This window comes from Phymastichus coffea, unplaced genomic scaffold (assembly GCF_024137745.1).
Source record: "Phymastichus coffea isolate CEN01 unplaced genomic scaffold, Cenicafe_Pcof_1.1 PCOF00149, whole genome shotgun sequence".
Classification (NCBI taxonomy): Eukaryota; Metazoa; Arthropoda; class Insecta; order Hymenoptera; family Eulophidae; genus Phymastichus; species Phymastichus coffea.
In genome coordinates, this window is record NW_026706960.1 from 212,144 (window position 1) to 227,211 (window position 15,068).

At 37.0% G+C, this 15,068-nt stretch overlaps 3 protein-coding genes across 5 annotated transcripts; 2 read left to right on the top strand and 1 right to left on the bottom strand.

Annotated features, from left to right (window-relative positions):
- Nucleotides 1-226: 226 nt before the first annotated feature.
- LOC131672369 (high affinity cAMP-specific and IBMX-insensitive 3',5'-cyclic phosphodiesterase 8-like) lies at nucleotides 227-8,267 on the top strand. Its single transcript, XM_058949552.1, is given in 18 exon segments — nucleotides 227-319; nucleotides 776-1,093; nucleotides 2,203-2,268; nucleotides 2,600-2,796; nucleotides 3,159-3,218; nucleotides 3,295-3,361; nucleotides 3,445-3,612; nucleotides 3,705-3,919; nucleotides 4,000-4,348; nucleotides 4,418-4,525; nucleotides 4,586-4,791; nucleotides 4,876-5,154; nucleotides 5,373-5,499; nucleotides 5,750-5,890; nucleotides 6,443-6,607; nucleotides 6,903-7,032; nucleotides 7,201-7,268; nucleotides 7,337-8,267. Coding segments are annotated over 17 exon segments (2,631 nt in total). The 5' UTR covers nucleotides 227-319; nucleotides 776-889; the 3' UTR covers nucleotides 7,418-8,267.
- Nucleotides 8,085-10,151, bottom strand: LOC131672370 (uncharacterized). The gene is made up of 9 exons (XM_058949553.1): nucleotides 9,995-10,151; nucleotides 9,797-9,919; nucleotides 9,602-9,719; nucleotides 9,262-9,526; nucleotides 9,054-9,182; nucleotides 8,894-8,984; nucleotides 8,496-8,632; nucleotides 8,294-8,426; nucleotides 8,085-8,213 (listed from the first exon to the last, which is right to left on the bottom strand). The coding sequence occupies exons 1-9, from the start codon at nucleotides 10,139-10,141 to the stop codon at nucleotides 8,169-8,171; spliced, it is 1,188 nt and encodes a 395-aa protein (XP_058805536.1). The 5' UTR covers nucleotides 10,142-10,151; the 3' UTR covers nucleotides 8,085-8,168.
- Nucleotides 10,152-13,545: 3,394 nt separating this feature from the next.
- LOC131672394 (glycine N-acyltransferase-like protein 3) lies at nucleotides 13,546-15,000 on the top strand. Of its 3 annotated transcripts, none has more exons than XR_009302617.1 (4): nucleotides 13,546-13,795; nucleotides 13,916-14,032; nucleotides 14,129-14,342; nucleotides 14,418-15,000. XR_009302617.1 is itself a non-coding variant. In XM_058949586.1 (4 exons), the coding sequence occupies exons 1-4, from the start codon at nucleotides 13,712-13,714 to the stop codon at nucleotides 14,842-14,844; spliced, it is 879 nt and encodes a 292-aa protein (XP_058805569.1). In that variant the 5' UTR covers nucleotides 13,546-13,711; the 3' UTR covers nucleotides 14,845-15,000. The 3 variants fall into 3 exon arrangements, 2 of the variants coding, with proteins under 2 accessions (XP_058805569.1, XP_058805570.1); XM_058949586.1 differs by having other exon boundaries at nucleotides 14,092-14,342; XM_058949587.1 differs by having other exon boundaries at nucleotides 13,916-13,994; nucleotides 14,075-14,342.
- The last annotated feature ends 68 nt before the right edge of the window (nucleotides 15,001-15,068 follow it).

A 15,068-nucleotide genomic window follows, 5' to 3' on the forward strand; every position in this document is an offset into this window, starting at 1 on the left:
CATATCACAGTCAAGTAAGAAAAAGGACAAAAAAAGTTTTATACTTGCACCGACAAACGGACGAGTGCTTCCTACGCTACTATACGTCACAAAGCATACCTAAGCGAGTAAAAGCTTATCAGAGCGAGATTGCGAGATTGCGAGATTTTTTTACTTTTGCTTATCAGTCGGTATGATCAGGGATACATACAGTGCCGACGATCAGTATCTCAGTGGCTGGCATCGACGCATGTGTTAATAATTCGGACGTCGGAGTTCAAATTCTCCGACCATTCCCTCGCTGTTTTTCTACCTTCCGTGCGTTTCTCGAATAAAGAAGGTGAGGTGAATGCGATACACGCGCGTGGGCGAAATTTTTATTTTCGGAATATAATATCACATCGTAGTTTGTGTGTATGTGTTTTATCTTGTATGCGTGCTCTCAATTGCTTATTGCGTAAGATTGGAGCTCTGTTTGTCGGCGAACTTTTCTGCTGCAGCTGCCTGCCTTGTTTGATCGTACGGTAGTGTGTGATTGTTTGTTCCTTTCAAATTTAGTTTCTGTTTTATTTACGGGGTTTCTTGGTCCTTCAATGAGTTGATAATTTTGGTTGGAAATCGGATATAACGAGTACTGTGTTTGATAACACTTTGATGACTATTCGCGATTAAAAAGTGACAATACTCTTTCGCGAGATTTGAAAAACCAACCTCGGTTATGTTCAAATCATTTCAACGATCTCATTTTTCGGAAGAAAAAAATATTAAAATTAGCCGGTTTCGCCCTTTCTCACAGTAAACCGATCCTCCACCTAGTATCATGTGAGAGAAAGAGAGAAACAGAAGAAAAGCAAAAAAGAAGTCAGCCCCTCAACGAAGAAAAAGCGAAAAAAAAGAAAGAATAGACGACATGAGCGACACGAGGCATCTGACGAACCCGAGACTACACATCTGCGGTCGCATCGAGGACAGCTCTAACGCGTCTTCGTCGTCGTCGTCTTTGTGCGGCTGGTTATGCCAGATCCTTAGTCGACTTCGATGCCGCCGACGACGCAAGGAGTGGCGGACTAACGACGGCTCTACTACCCCTGTCAGCGAGACGATGATCGTTAAGGTAATTGACAGTTTCGTTTTCTTTTTTCTCTTCTTCTTTTACCATTATCACGGCAAATGCATGCGGCTAATTTAACTCACTTATGAGCTTACTTAAAATTAATTACTTTGCGTGCAATTTATTTATCAAGTAATAGATATATAATTTTTGATTTACCATATCCAAATTCCAAATGCAAGGAGAAATTAAATGATGAATATTAGATTTCACAACGATTCCCACGGTTCAAGCGTTTATTTCGTTTCAATACATCCCTTCCCTTGTTGAGATAAAATCTTTTTTATTTTCTAGTATCAATCACAAAACAATTTTTAATTTTCAAGGCTGGTACTTTCAAAAGTTAAAGTGATGAGTTTGAAATAGAAAGTGAACCAACACAATAAACGTGATAAACGAATGTTTATTTTGGTTTAATGTAAGAAATAAATTATTTTTCGAACATTTGAAATTATTATAATTTTTAAAGAATACAATTTTTAATTATTACTGTCAGATTACACTAATCTAAGAGCACTAGTATAGTCTAATATAAATAATTATCTAATCAACGAAGTCAAATGATAAGCTTAACGACGTGCGCGTTTTCATTGTATAGTATTGTCAAATTCAATAGTTATTATAGCATTAACTTTTACTTTTTGAAAAAATTAATTAACATTAATTTATAATTCTAGACACTGTCATCCTCGGAAAGATATTGCTCTTCTTTTTTGATATGAAATTAATGAGGATTTATAACTTTGAGCGGCATTGAAAAAAATCGGCAGGAGGCGTTAAACGCGAGAGACTCGAAACACGCACAAAGATAACGAACTTCAGCTGTTCTCGGCAAAAATAATCTTTCCTGCTACAAAACACTGCTGACAAGTGCATTTTTGTACTCGCAAAGAAATAGTTCATTTTTTCTCTCCATCTATTTCTATCCAGATGGAGGATGAGGTTGAGAATGATGATATCAAGTCGAATGTTAAAAGTCCGAAAAAAGAAAAGTATAAACATGTAGTTTTCGAAGATTTACACTTGTCAAAATTAGTGAGTTAGGTTATAAAAACACCGAAACTTCTTCTGTAGAAGATTATTTACGTTAATTTTCTTTTTGTTCATTTCAGAAGCATTCATTATCTGATCTCAATTTTCATTGGCTAGCTTCCAATACGTTATCGGACATATTCAAGGTAATCCTTCAATAATATTTACGACACTATTCAATTTTTTGTGTAATATAAGACAACTTTTGGATCTCTAAAAAAACTACCTTTGTTATAATTTTATCTTTAATTTTGATTTGCTTTTCGAATGCCTACATTACATAACGTCATCAATAAGTCTCATTATTATTCATTTCAATAATTTCTCAAGATGATAAATATCTGAGACGAAAAATAATAATCGATTAGCATACTCAATAAGAAAAAATGAATGGGCATTACAGGCCTACAATAAAAAAGATGGACCTGCTATGTCGACAACAACCATCATATCACGGCTGTTTTATGCTTTACGCAGGTTTTACTGGTGTTCCCGCGGGATGGCGACCAGCAGTCGGAAATAATCGCGGGTGTCGCGCGCAAATTGGGCTGGCGAGTGACCGAGGCGAGGAATGCGGAAGAAGCCGCAGAGATGGTTCGCTCGCAGTGTCCAGATCTGGCGATCGTCGACCGCAGAGGTTCACTTCGGAGCCAAGATGCCGACGAAATTTGCAGGTCGTCAAGCGTGACTCCCTTGATTATTTTTTTAATGACTTTACCCCTAATCTTATCGGATTTTATTCATTGGGTGTTCAAGTCTTATTGCATTTTTTTAAAATTCTTTACTTAAATCAAAAAGAATATATAGCAATAAAAAGATCATAAATTTAAGATTAATTTGTCTGTTCCAATGAGTGATTAGTAAAAGTAGTCGCTCGCGGAAAATTATTTTGAAGTTGTCAAATAATTGCGGTGGCGAACACAATTTCTGTAGTTTTACGGTCGTTTTCACATTTTTGTTTTTCAGACATTAATTAAATAGGAATTATCTGCCTATGCAATAAGATATGAAAATAATTTATAAAATACCTTTCTAGGACTCTAAACAGCACGACTAGTAAAAAATCTTGCAGTATTATTGCTCTAGTCAAAAGATCGTAAGTTTCGAGAACTCCGAGGCCGTGGTTAGAAAGGTTTCGACGGCCAATCAAAAGTCATTCGAATTTTCCACAGATTTTTCACAGCACCACACAACGAAGAAACAGTCATTCTCGATTTGCTCAACGTCGGCTACAGTCGAGTAGGAATGAAAAAAATTACTCTTAATTGTTAATTATTGAAAAACGTTCCTCGTTAAACTAATGCAAAAATTGCTGATTAAAGGCTTTAATGGAGTGCTCGCACGAGCAGATTTTGATGAACGAGCTGATCGGCATCCACGCCAGCGAGTCTCAACCGAAAAGTCAACTGGCTGCCGCTCAGCTTTTGTACTTGGCCGTCGATAGGTGCCGAGATATTATCCACGTGACTAACGATCAGCACATCGTGCAGGTTACATGTCGTGCAACCAACATACGCCTTCGAAATTGCACTCGTGACAGGTCATAAATAATAAAGCCAATTTTTTTTTTATGTGTCCACAGTTCGCCAACAAAGCCAGCGAAAGATTGCTAGGTTACAAGCTCGAGGAGTTGGTCGGTCGGAGGATCAACGATTTCACGACGAACGGAATATTCGCCCTGATGGATCAGCAGTTACAGAAAGGTCGAGAGTTTGAGGGTAATCTCAGCTGGAGAAGGAAAAAGAAAGGATTGCTGAGCATTAGTTGTAGGATCGTACCCATCAGTTTGCCAACAAGGTAAGCGTATCTTTTATCCATCTTTTCTTTTGGCCAATCGATAGCAACAACCACATCAAGTAATTTCGTTCTGCTTGAAGCAAGGAACCGTATTACTTGTACTTGTACGACAGCTCGTCTATCGATGAATCAGCCTCGTTGAATTCAAGTACTCACTACTACTCTGCACGTGAAAGCGTCAGCTCGCTCAGTCGACTACACTCTCCGGATAGGCAATCGTCGAGCAGTAAATCATTAGATTTCTAACTGCAGAAAATTCTGAAGAGCCTCGAAATGACTGATCAAACCTTATTTCTAGAACCACGACGATCGACAATTGCCAAGCTACACAATTTACCATTGGAAGCGCCGATAACGAGAATCATTACGCTATTAGCGAGTGCAGTTCATGACTCTGATTCTACAGAAGTTGGAGCGCAGATAGGTCAGGTAAAGATATTGATGAAATGGAGCGTACGGTGATAATAAATGCCCCTAATGGTAACCGTATTTTTTTAGGCGATCGACTTATTGAAATCCACCAAACTGTATTCGCCGCAACTCAAAGACAACCTGCTGAGCGTGTCAAATCCAATTGCTGCGGACTTGTTGGAAGCATTAATAAACGTAAATGCATCATTGTTAATGCAAATATTCGAATAACTTCATTCCCGTATGTAATTTTAGATTCCATCCACGGATCCACGTAAATCCTCGAGTATATCTTTGGAGAGATCGTCTGCAATTTTAAAAATGCTCAGTCTTGACCAGAATCGAATCGACGCGAAAATAACGAAAGTTGTCGAGGGTATACCAGAACTTGACGAGCTTCTCGAGACTTGTTTCGACTGGAATTTCGATATTTTCAAACTAGAAACTCTTACCAATCGAAGGTCACTTGCACAAAAATATAAAAAATATATAACAAAAAATATTGAAAATTCTACGTAATAAAAGAGCTATTTAATATTAATTAGGCCACTTTACTTTCTCGGCATGACACTTATGAGTCACTATCATGTAGCCGAGCGACTCGACTGTGATGAACGAACGTTACAAAACTGGTTGACCATCATCGAAGCGAATTACAACGTTCATGTGAGTTATCACAACTCCACCCACGCGACTGATGTTCTCCAGGGGGTAGCAAGATTTTTACGCTCGCAGAGGCTTCAAGGTATTCTCGATCCTCTTGACGAAGTCGCAGCGCTTATAGCTGCTGCTGCTCATGACATCGGACATCCCGGAAAATCCAGGTTAACACGTACTTTTATTTACATTCAGCTTATCTTTATAATTGTCGTTCTTGTAAATCACAATTGGAATAATTTATTTTAAGCGAATTACTTTAGACAAAAAATATTCTTTTTAAATGGAATTCCCCAAAATGCTATAGGATGAAGCAGTTTTTTTTGCTTTTATTCTTTTCAAATATAGTGATACAAAATTCTTATACTTTCTTTTAATATTACAGTCAATTTCTATGCAACTCAAGCAATAAATTAGCCATTCTTTACAATGACTTAACAGTTCTCGAGTCACATCACGCAGCGCTTACTTTTAAACTAACACTTTCCGATGACAATGTTAACATTTTTAAGGTAAGTTTTTCACTCTATATAATCTACAATAGCATTTCTTTGAAAAAAACTACACGGTATTTATATATTATATAAATGAAAATCCAACCAGAGAAATATACAGCTGAGACTTTTAGTACGTCATTTAAAAAGAAAATCCAATCGTAAACTTGTGAAACTCGCCATTACATAATTGACCGTGACAGCGTTAATTGCTCTATCTTAATAACAACGTATATACTCTGAGCAAAGCGATATTTTTGTCCAACAGAATCTAGATCGAGAATTGTACCGCTTAATGAGGCAAAACATAATAGACATGATCCTAGCGACAGAGATGACAAAGCATTTCGAGCACCTCACCAAGTTCGTGAACGTGTGCAGTAAGAGGATGAGCGACACCGATTCCGACGTATGTACACGCTACAATCAGTCATAGTCCAATAAATCGCACACACAACATAAGCCGTTGAAAAAAGAAGGAGGCCCCACCTGACTATACGCCTGCTTCCTCTCTTTTACACACCTATTCGCTTTCATTGTGTCGCAAGCTCCCATGCACCGCAGGATAATCTTCGCGCGTTGCGCAAATATATCGATCGCAGCGCTGCGCGGCAATTACAATATGTATATAAAGTAAAGGGCTTCTTGTAACGTGGCGCAAGGCCGTGACATTAACGTGACGAGTTCGCCGCCGACCTACATTTAGGACGTCTCTATCTATATGGATTATAATTTATATTTAAATGGCGTTTTGCAATCGCCGTGTTTTTTTCCGTTTGACGAAACACTCCGTTAAGAAAGTTAATGTACGTATAAAAATGTCGATAGATGCTTCGACACAGTTTAAACAAATTCGAAAAAGAGACAATCTTTATAATATTGCAGTATTTTTCAGAGTATACAACGGTATATTGGTGTTTTGTACTAGAAATATGCACACGACGATCTTTCAATGTTCTAGGTATTCGACATGGACGTAGCGGATACCTCGGTGTTCTTACTGCCTGAGAACGTAACAATGACCAAGAGAATGATGATCAAGTGTGCCGATGTATCCAATCCTACGCGGCCGTTCAGACTGTATCTAGAGTGGACGAAACGCATCGCCGAGGAATACTTCCATCAGGTAAAATCCAATTCTTCATTTTCTTCTCTCTTCGTTCCATCGCTTATGCACGCTTGTACTTTTACTTTTCAATGTTGTCTTTTCTGAGTGAGTCAGTCTGTCTACAGCACTATAGAGATCACGTTAAGTCAATGTTTCATTCTTCGTAAGTGATGTATAACGTTCATGGTCCAGTACATTGTTTCGTTAAAGAGGTTGCCAGATAAATTTTGAACGCTACCTATGCGACGAATCACGCGCGCCTAAAAAAACCATGGATACAATTCTCAGTTAAATTTTATTTGCCTATTTATAGACCGACGAGGAAAAGCGAAAAAATATGCCAGTCGTAATGCCGATGTTCGATAGAAGCAGCTGCTCGATACCGAAATCGCAAATTGGATTCGTTGATTTTATCATCAACGACATGATGGAGGCGTGGGACGGTGAGCAAACTATTCTTTTATTTTCAACGAAAGCGAAACCTGACCGCGCGAAGAAAAGCCTATTGTCGAGCGAACTTTTCCGAATGCATATATAATATAGCTGCTGATTCAATTTAGATTGATTTTAATAGAAATTTTCTTGATTTTTTTTAAAATAATACTTTTCAGCCTTTATTGATTTACCGGAAATGATTGGGAACATGAGAGAAAACTATGACAGATGGAAAGAATTCAACGTGAGTATAGCAAGCACACTGTCATTTAAACTTGCGTAAGTGATAGTGATTTATTTTTCAATCCTCAGGAACAAGGTGTCATGACGATTGAAGATATTAAAAGACTTCAAGAAACTCCGGAATTGAAACTTTACAGTAAAACTTCATAGTCAATTGTATCGCTAAGTAGCTTAGAATGCCAAGTTTGTAAATAGGAAGTGGAGTCCGTTATTTTTATATTTATACGCAATAAACAATGTCATTTCAACCAAATATCAGAATAGCAATCGCATTGCTATAAAGAATCGACTAATCAGTCCCGAATCATTATTTTTCGAATTAGAAAAATTAGTTGACTTACCACGAGCTTCTAAGTTTCCAAACACATCAACACGCATACACCAAGAAACAATCAAAAGACAACCTCGTTGCAAGAAAAAGCAAACGAAAGAAAAATAGACACTGTGCGCATATCGTCGCATTCCAATCGATAAGCTCAAAATTCAATCGCGTCACAGAGGAAAATATATATCATCCGAAGCAAATGTGTGCTCGGTCAAAAACACGAAAACTCATTGCCGTGGAACGCAACAATGAGGATTCTACGGGGCATTGAAGACGTAGCCAGATGTAAAAATCGAACAATGACAATAGACGTTATCGCGATCCTCGCCTTCTCTTGGCGATCTCGCACCCGCCATCTCCTCTCTTTATCTAGGTTAATCGTTGCCTTCTATCTTCACGCTCTTCGCGCGACAATTATTATAAAATGCAAGCGTTCAAGCGCGGGTGTGGCGGTTAATGGCATGGAGACACTCTTTGAAATTCCAACATCTGCAGCTACGTAGCTATTAATCTTTCTTTTATTTGTGTTGTACATTGGCATTTTATTTGACGATAACTATTTTAATATGCTTCTATTTACGATTGAAGAACTGTAAATACGGAAAATCCTGTTTTCATCATCTACGGAAAAAACGGGTGTCATTATCTAAATCGTCGCTTGTTGACATAGTTAAACGTTATAGGATTTTTTCAGTAATTACATTGCAATAAGTGTCCATGCACAATACAAACATTTTACCACCAGTCAATTCGCAACGTCTTAAGCTTCTCATCATCATTATTTGTATCAAAATTTTCGTCCTTTCCGACAAGTTGTGCCAATTACATGCGTAACTGAAAAATCTATCGTTCATTTTGACGTCAACAGTATTTAAATTTCATAGATTCTGACGAAACTCTTACCAATAATCAAGCACACTCTCACTGGAACTGATAATCTTTTGCCCTGGTAGAAAAATGTAATAAAAATGTATGAATGTTGCACCAACTACTACAGCATATCGGACTGATTCTTCTGGTCGATTGAACTTAAAAAGTAACTGTGACAAAGTGTAAATATTTATCTAATTCCTAATTGAACATATCATATTAGCTATTTTTGAAAATATTTGCTACAAAAAATGAATAAACCATTAAAAAATACAGATTATTTACTTTGTACTTCATTACAATTATATAATATTTTGTCATAATTAGGAGTCGAAAAATAATATCAACAACATCACTGTCATGACTTTTATCCTTTACAAAAAGTAAGACAGTTGATAAAATTAATTTTAAAAAATGTTTGTCGTACTCACTACAAACATTCCACCTCCAACCATTACCATGTTCAAGAAAAGTATAATAAGCCAATTTACATTGAAACAATCTTCCACTATTTGAACGTACCTTTGACAATTACAAAAATTACTTGCATTTTTAAGATATCCAAAACACTTAATGATCGGCTGCACTTACTCAATTGCTGTTTGATGTAACTCAATAGCATTAACAATATGACGACGAGCAGCATAATCTTTTGCTGTATTATTTTGATTGTCAACTTCCATAGTAATAGCTATTTTAGCAGCTTTAGATAAACGAAAACTGACGAGATTAAAAGCAATAAATCATAACAATGAACTGATCAAAAGAACAGCGTACATTAGAGAAATGTAGAACTTACTTGACAAGATTGAAGAGAGCTACGACGTGCTGAACAATCATTATAAATCCAAGATCGAAGGTCACAAATACTGTAATAGTTCCGACTCCACCAAATATAGCTTGAGTAATCATCGGATAGTAATATTTTTCGATATCGATGCCATATTCAGCGTAATAGGGGAGCGACTTTGGACGAGTAGCATTTGGCAGAGGAAAAACGTAATCAAGAAGCGGAGAAAAAACTGGTATTGACAAAAATAATGTTACTCCTGTTAGCATGTAACCTGTAAAGATTTGTAGAGCTTTTGGGATGCCACGAATTCGCAATGGATTATAAGATATGCATTTGTTCAATGTACTTGAGTATAGCTTGACCATTTTACTGCCTACCGCAGTGTACTTGTGCATTATTTTCAACTCTTCTGTGTCTATCAAAATTTTCCAATCGTTTGCTATTTGAATATATAGACTTTTTAACTGTGCAAAAAGAAATTAAAAGAAAAAATTAGGTTTCTTTACACGATCGCTCACTCAGTGCACTTTTATTTATTCACCTTACTCCTATATAAAATGCTGGCAGTTAATTTAGTAAAAATTAACAACAGATACATTTCCCCGACTGCATTTTCAACTACGATATCTAAATTAACTCCAAGTTCGTTCACCCATCTTATTCCCTTAAAAATGTCGACTTACGATTATTTATATTTTCCCCTTTTTTCAAACATCTTGGGTAATAATAAAAAACGTACCATCGATATGGAAAATGACATCGTGAACCCGTAAACGTAAATCCAAGCGATATAATTTTTCCATTGTTCCTTGCGAAATACCCAAAAGCCTATTGATTTTTGCAGGAATACCGTTAATTTCCAATAATCACTTGCAAACAAATCCATACGTGTTCAAATGTTCTCTGTCTGCTCCCTCTCTCTCTCTCTCTCTCTCTCCCTCTTTCTGTTTTGCACTCTAAAAAAGAGTTCATTTTCAGTGGACGGAAATCACGCGACGTGCAGAAGTAATGAAATGGCTTAATTACTAACACTTTGGCGTTGACGTGGGATGCACTTGTATAATGCATAAATCCACCTACGAACTATAAGCACCAGACAAAGGAAAGCCTATAACGTCATAAAAAATTCGCTTCCATTTACACGAAATTATCGGTTATTTGCAAGTTTAAGCAAAATACCTAATGACTTTCGTCGTACGAGTATACGTGCGATCATGATTTTTCAAGCGAAAACTATTATCTCATTCTCGAATTGCAGTTTGTTACAGCGATAATCAATTCTAACACTTGTTTTGCATAGACGCCATATTTTTTTTCAATAACGAAAGTATTTTACGCAACGCCGTCATGTCAAATGGGTTTATTAAAAATGTGGATAATTCACGGGATTTCGAGTGATCGGATCGGATTGTTGATCGCGAAATCAGATCCTCTTCTAATCCCGTACTGCGTTCAGCGAGGCAAAACCTGCGTAGCTTTAAAGCGTTTTTGCTTTCATTTTATTATTGCACCGCGTATATATGTAGCAGATGTCCGTTCGCGTGCGGACCTTTTGGTACTTTGCCACTTTCTAATTTTCTCGAAGCAATATTCAATGATGATTAGGCACTTAGTGATTTTTCAAAAACTGCTAATAATCTTTGCTATTTTCATCTAGTTTTGTTTCGAAAGGAAGTCTTGTACGTACAATTCTGAAGAAATCTGAGACCCGTGTGTATTTTTAACGCAACGGTTAACACGTTTAAACGTTTTTGCAGTTAATATGTTCCGACAGAAAAGGATCACTTTCTAAAAAGTTACCGAAATCGATATATATATATATATATATATATATATAAACCTTCAATTTCACACTCGCGAAATTTCTATCAACGCAAAACAATTTAATTTCAAAAGGAATCCAAATAAATGCAACCGGTATAATTAACTGTGGTTTTCCATTGCTCAACGCTCATGGTCTGTCATGTACACAACACAACACGAACTCTCATCGTCTTGGAAAATCGTCACAATTATACTTCTCCCACAAATAATCTGCGCGCACGCTTTGCGCGCTTTTAATTGGGTGGGAAGCCGTCAAACGGAAAAATAGGCATCCAACGCGCATGTGAAAGACGACAAATGGAAAGGAAAAAAAAAACATTTTTTCGCCCATCTGTCAGTCAAACTGTTAGATCTGGCTTACAAAGCAGGCGTAATTAGGCAACTTTGTCATTACGAACCGATGAAAGGGGGGCGTGTATGTGTGCAGGGGAGGCAAAAAAAGCAGAAGAAAAGTCAAGTCGTTTTCGTTGCGGTGCACGTGTGAATCATCGCTTGTCCCATTTCTCTCGCAGGCAATTTCTTCTCAACACTTTGCATTTCAGTGTCACGGGCGAACGCGAACGTGTATTCTTCTTGCCCGTTTCGCTGATTGATTGTTCAATTATTTAATAGTGTTCGTTAGGAAAAACGATGCTTCCGCTTCGAACTTGCGGCCTTAACTTTCTTTTCTTACATCAATTGTAGTTTAAATTCTCATTGTATTTGTATTCTTTCCGAGTTCAGCGTCAGTTGTGCTTATTTTTTAGCAATTTGACGTCGATACCAATTATCCGCGACACAGCCAGCTAGAAAAGAAGAGGAATACGGCTGCTTAACGTAATCGCAATCTCATTGTTCTCGTCGATTACATGTACGAGGTAATAGAAAAGAAAATCGAAGCAGAGCCCGTTATATTATTATGACGTTATTAAATCGGTAGGGTGAAAAAAGTGATGTTACGAGCGTACCGCTAGATTTCACGTATCTATAGAGTTAACTAAAGGCCGTGTGTACGCACAATATTCGCCATGGCAATTGTTAAGAAAAAAAGATGAGCCGCGAATTTATTATTAAGCATCCCACGCGGAGACTCATTGTCACTTTGGTTTGCGGTTGACGAGGTCGTAACGCGTTACGTTTGCAAAGTTCGTTGCTCGCCACGCAGCAGCGTGGGCGTTCGTGTGCGTACGCGTCTGTATTTTTCAACCTTCTTCTTCTGCGAGTGAGACGTCGGAGGCTTGGCATTCAGCGAGATGATGTTTCATTGTAGATGCTCGGTTTAAAGTGAGTTTTGATGTCGCGGAGCGAGGCGGCGTGTATTATTTGCGAACGACCAAAAAGGCGGAACAGCAGGCAAACATTGCTCGAGGAATGTCCCGCCTAACAGAAAAATAATCTTAGAGCGCACCTCGGGAACAATTAATTAATAAGCCAAGCGCGTTTCCTCGCGGCGCCAGTGTGTTTTATAGACTGTATCACGCCGCTCGGAGGATCATTAATGGATTGGTCTAGCGGTGCGTGATGTGTAACTTATATGCGTGCGCCGTGCCACGCCGCCCGGCAAGCATATATAACAAACTAGCAGATATCGCGCGGCGATGGCGGCGGCGGCGGTGGCGGCGGCGGGCGCACCCATGTTCCCGACCAACATGACGCAGGTGCAACGCTCATCCCTGCGGGCGTGAGGTTGCTAGTGGTCGTTAACCCCTTTTGCAATGCATCTAGCTTACGCGGTTATGATTAGAAACTCTTTTTTGTCTGTTGGAAGCGAATATATTTCAGCTGATTAAAATTTGTAATTCAAATGATGATTTTATTAAATATGCAGTACTTCAAGCGTTTCGGAGATTATTTCAAATAAGAAACTGACGATGAGTAGCGTAATCAATTTATTGCTGCATTAACTATCCTCATTTTTAATAAACTGTGCATGTCTATTACGAAATCAATGGGCAGGTTTATGGATCCTATAAATGTTGAAAAAAAACTATTAGTCAAAAGAATATGAAAAGACCATGCAAAATATATGTCACCTCGGACAATTAAGCAGTATATTTTTTCTTTACATTTTCCTAAATGTTGAAATTCAATAGTTGTGATTTCATATAAAATTATGTTTCTCTTGACAATTTAAAATCGATTAAGTGTACTTCATTACTATTTCTAAAAATCAAGAACGAAAATCTATAATAATATTCCTATTTATTGTCAATTTTTCGCATGCAAAAATTGCGATTATAACTTATATCTTTTATATTTTTAATCTTATAATTCCTATAATATCTCTTAGAATAATGAATTACTCGATATAATTCAAACACTCGCTAATAGCTATAATACCAACAGTATAATGCTTACCATTAATATAGATAATGACGTAATATGTATTTCTTACATATGTATTCAAAAGCTTAAAAATATTTATCTCCGATGACTACGACTAATAACATGCAAGTTGGTACTACTGTCGATACTGACAATCTCGGTAGTAAGTAGTTCTCGGTTTAAATATAGCGAATGTATACGTCATTGTCAACGTAGTCAGAATGCATTTGTCGTATATTCTATGCTGACACTATATCTCAACAAATTCATTTGTGAAATTATATAGTTTGGTGTGATTTTTTGAGATATTGTGTAAATCATTGAACGGATGGATATTTTGCAGCCAGTGCCATTGAACGAATGGAATTTATTGCGAGATTCTCTTACGCGCGATTGGCCTACTTATTCTTACGTATGTACATGTACATAGCTTACTAAATATTTTAAATATGATTTTATTTCGAAAACTGTTAATATGGCATATATTGAATTTGCTTACCTTATAATATTTGAGTGATATTTATGATTTCAGTATTACTACTTGATTCACAATGCAATCGAATGGAAAAAGAAAGATGCTGAATTTAAATTACAAATTTTCTGTCCAAATGGTGATGTGAATGCTGGCACCTTTCTTTGCATATCAGCTGTAAGTTATAATACGGATGTTATAGTTAAATTAAATTTCCAGGCGAATTAATTTTGCAGCAAACGTGCTATATTGTATCTGTATTCACGTTTAAAGAATCGAAGGATATGTTGCTAAAGGTCCTGAAGGAAACGAAGCTGGTGAATTGGAATGAGCTTATTTTATTTCCCGCTGTTCATCCGCATTTCAGCGACGTTCTCGAAAATTTTATTAACACAGAGGCAAACAATAAAAATATTACCGTGAAGGATAAACACATGTCCGGAAACTATTTTAAACCGAAAAAAGAGTGTTTGAAAATCGAAGTGTCGTAAGTGAAATCTTCATACGAAACATTATAATTCATTTGAAAAAAATGAAACACTCGGTTACTGTCATGCAAAAGGGTTCCCGAAGAATGCGAACTTGGACACCTGGACGAATCTCATATCCCATTCATTCACTCGGTATGGCCTCATCGAAGTGAAAATGAGCCTGAAAAATCGTGCGAGTTTATAGCATCAATAGTTAAATTGAACAGAGGCATTGGTCTATTTTTGAAAGAAGACGGTAATTTAGTGTCATGGATTCTGCATTTTGCCTGGGGTGGTTTGGGAGCACTCCAAACGATAGAAGAATACAAGCGAAGGGGTTACGGCAAGATTGCAGTAAAAGCTATCACGAAAGAAATCGCCGAAGAAGAAAACCTAGATTCTTTCGCGTTCGTGGTAAATGAAAACGTACCCTCTGAGAGACTTTTTGAATCATTAGGATACAAACGCTTGCAGAATGTTACTTTCTACACTATAGCTCCTAAAAATAATAGTGGTTAATATCAAATATTTATTTCAAAACTGTGAACATTAAAAATGTTCTCGAAATGAAAGATGAGATTGCTCAAACAAATTTTTCCTACATAAATTTGTTTAACATTTATGTAACACTTTACATTAACGAATGGAAATTGTTGGTCAACGAATAAATATACAAATAAGTAAATACTACGTATATTTTATTTTTTTCATTATGTAACGGTTGATCTACTTTATTTAATGTT

Bases quoted from the DNA above. Each gene is read 5' to 3' on its own strand.
- LOC131672370 (XM_058949553.1), bottom strand. From the start codon at position 10,141: ATGGATTTGTTTGCAAGTGATTATTGGAAATTAACGGTATTCCTGCAA. The intron at 9,920-9,994 runs GTACGTTTTTTA...GACATTTTTAAG, and splicing joins TGTCATTTTCCATATCGATG to GGAATAAGATGGGTGAACGA. The intron at 8,985-9,053 runs GTAAGTGCAGCC...TAATTGTCAAAG, and splicing joins TTACATCAAACAGCAATTGA to GTACGTTCAAATAGTGGAAG.
- LOC131672394 (XM_058949586.1), top strand. From the start codon at position 13,712: ATGGATATTTTGCAGCCAGTGCCATTGAACGAATGGAATTTATTGCGA. The intron at 13,796-13,915 runs GTATGTACATGT...TTATGATTTCAG, and splicing joins ATTGGCCTACTTATTCTTAC to TATTACTACTTGATTCACAA. The intron at 14,033-14,091 runs GTAAGTTATAAT...TTAATTTTGCAG, and splicing joins CCTTTCTTTGCATATCAGCT to CAAACGTGCTATATTGTATC.